This window comes from Trichechus manatus, unplaced genomic scaffold, assembly GCF_000243295.1.
Source record: "Trichechus manatus latirostris isolate Lorelei unplaced genomic scaffold, TriManLat1.0 scaffold00023, whole genome shotgun sequence".
Classification (NCBI taxonomy): domain Eukaryota; kingdom Metazoa; phylum Chordata; class Mammalia; order Sirenia; family Trichechidae; genus Trichechus; species Trichechus manatus.
Window position 1 is genome coordinate 23,292,741 of NW_004443959.1, and position 2,692 is coordinate 23,295,432.

At 37.3% G+C, this 2,692-nt stretch overlaps 1 protein-coding gene across 1 annotated transcript in view; it reads left to right on the top strand.

The window, feature by feature from the left end:
* ARHGEF10 (Rho guanine nucleotide exchange factor 10) overlaps positions 1-2,686 on the top strand; it is a 168,918-nt gene extending 166,232 nt beyond the window's left edge. The window contains exon 26 of the mRNA XM_023728233.1: positions 1,040-2,686. Within this exon, the coding sequence (XP_023584001.1) occupies positions 1,040-1,557 (518 nt within the window). The 3' untranslated portion in view covers positions 1,558-2,686. The remainder of the gene's footprint in view (positions 1-1,039) is intronic.
* The last annotated feature ends 6 nt before the right edge of the window (positions 2,687-2,692 follow it).

Below are 2,692 nucleotides of genomic sequence, written 5' to 3' on the forward strand. Positions count from 1 at the left end.
AGTTTCCAAGGAGCGTCTGGTGGATTCCAACTGCCAACCTTTTGGTGAGCAGCTGTAGCTCTTAACCACTACACCACCAGGGTTTCCTCAGCTTTACTAGGTAATGTAAAAATGTCTTCCCGGGTTGTTATATTAAATGACACTCCCATCATCAGGAGATGAGCATTGTTATCACTCCATATTCCCACCAGCACTTGTCATTGTTAGATTATTTTAAATTTTTTAATTTTTAATCTTGCCAGTCTATTGACTGAGGCGTGGAATCTTAACCGGGGTTAAAGAATTTTATAATTTAATCTGTGCTGGTCAGAGCAGGATAATGCTAAGGGGTAGGGCCTTGTTTCAGCCTTATAGCATTTGGTGACAAGGGCACGTGTGTCCTATATCTGTGTCAGTTCACTTGTGAAGTGCTTAAAAAGTGCGGGTACCCCAGTCCCTGCTGACACTTAGGGCGTCTGTGTTTTATAAAAAGATCTATTGTGGTTTTGACATGTGCTCTTAGGTCAGAGATGATTTTAAATTTTGAATCACATCGCTTTTGAAATGAAAAGTCCTAATTAAACTATAGAATTAACTTGTTCTAAACCTCAGAACATTTTTGTAATAAAAAAATGTAAGGAGGTTTCTGGTGGTTTAGACATTTTGTTCCTGAAACTGACACATTTTTAGGCTTTTACTTCTTTTAATCAAAACTTAGGAAAATCAAATGTATTTCCATAGAGCAAGTTAGAAGGTGTTTGTGCAGAGAACAGGAAAATGACTACATGGAATGTGAACGCTGGAAATGAGATACTATTGAAGAAAATGCAAATTTTCTATTTTAGATCACCATTTTTAAACATTTCTTCAAATTAGATAAAAATCTGCAAGTATGTAAAACCAGAAGGTATTTTTATTTTAAGCAAACATTCAAGTGTTGTATTTACAGGGTTATGTTATTCTGGCAGAGCGAGGAGATATATTGTGCCTAAATTACGTAATTTTTGTTTATTTCTATGAAATTTTTTTTTTTAATTATTTAAATGTTTTTGCTTCCTAGGAAGAGGTATGGTCTCCTACCACGCACACAATGGCCCAGTCAAGTTTCTTCTGACAGCTGCGGCTTTACACAAGAAAAGCAAAGACAAGTCCAGAGATAGCCTGCCCCCCAGTTCTGAACCCCAGGATGAAGACCAGAAGGACATGCTGCCGAGCGAGGCACTCAGCTCTTGCCTAAGTCCCAGCAATCCTGATGGTGCCGTTTGGTTGGGAGACCCCCTAGGCTCAATGACCCAAAAGAGTGACTTGTCATCATCTTCTGGGTCCCTGACTTTGTCTCATGGCTCCAGCTCTCTAGAGCACAAGTCAGAGGACAGTATCATTTATGACCTCTTGAAGGATCCACACATCTCACATAAAAGCAAAACACAGCGATTCAAGAGAGCGAAAGCCAGCTCAGTGCTAGTGGTCTGTGGAGGGCAGGGCCACAGACGGGTGAATAGGAAGCCCAGGCAGCCACGACAGGACGAACTCGTGTCTTCTGTTATGGTCTGGCAAATCCCCCTGTTAAACATATGAGTGAAATGGCACACTCCCTGGGATCCAGATTTGCAGTCAAGGATGACTTTTAAGCTAAATCATGCGATGTAAATGATTTAGGCTGTATCTACACTGGTTGGGGATAAATGAAAAACAGTGTTTGGGGAAGAAATGTGCAATATCCTAACGGTGGCTTTCCTGCCAATTCATTCCTTCTCTTCCACACAGCAGAGCGGAATATAAACACTTTTAAAGAAGGTAGAAGGTTGACGCAACTCTGGAGTAATTTGACGTTCTGGGAAAATACCATACTCTCTTTGATGGCTGTCGTCCATACATAAGTACTAGATGTTAAACTTTATCAGCTTTGAAGCTATGCTTGTATCATATAGCTTAAAGAATTTGCAAACTAAAATATAGCATATGCAATAGTGTAGGAATTTATTAACAATTCTTAAAATTTTTTTACTTGATTCAGATTCATTTCTTTTATTTATATTCTATATTTTAAAATTTTAGAATAAAATTTGTAACATTTAAGGAAGCCAGTAACATATACCAGTCCAGATGATGTTATTTGCTTTCAAATGTGAGCTGGATTTTCCAAAGTGGTATGATACACATACTGTATATTTTAACAAAGTAGTATTTTTATATTGAATTTTTTCAATTAAAAAAATAACAGCTAAGGTTTTAGGTAATATATTATCTATAACATTTCACAAACAATGTTTGCTTTGAACCAAAATGCTCAATACCTAGTAACATTTAGACTCAAGCGTCAATGCCAAAATATCCTTCCCTTCTCGTATTAAATAGTATTAATATCTATATTAGAAATATGTATGTTTTAGTGTTGTAGGAAACGTATACAAAAAGTCTTGGTCAATTCTTTTGTGTGTTTCTTGCACCTGTTGACTTTGGAACACTCTGTTTTTGAATCTACATTCTGAATGACTCATGGTGCTAGTCAGTGTGGATGTTCCATTGCTGGCGATGGGATGTGGACCAAGAAAACTGACCCTCTGATCAACACTGTGTATCATTTAGATGTCTCTTCTGCAAAATGCACAGGTTTGTATTCTGCAGTTCAGATATTCCATGTTGAGATATGTGAGTAATCAGTGAGTTCCATTATGTTCGACACATATTTATATATCAATGTTTTACTTAC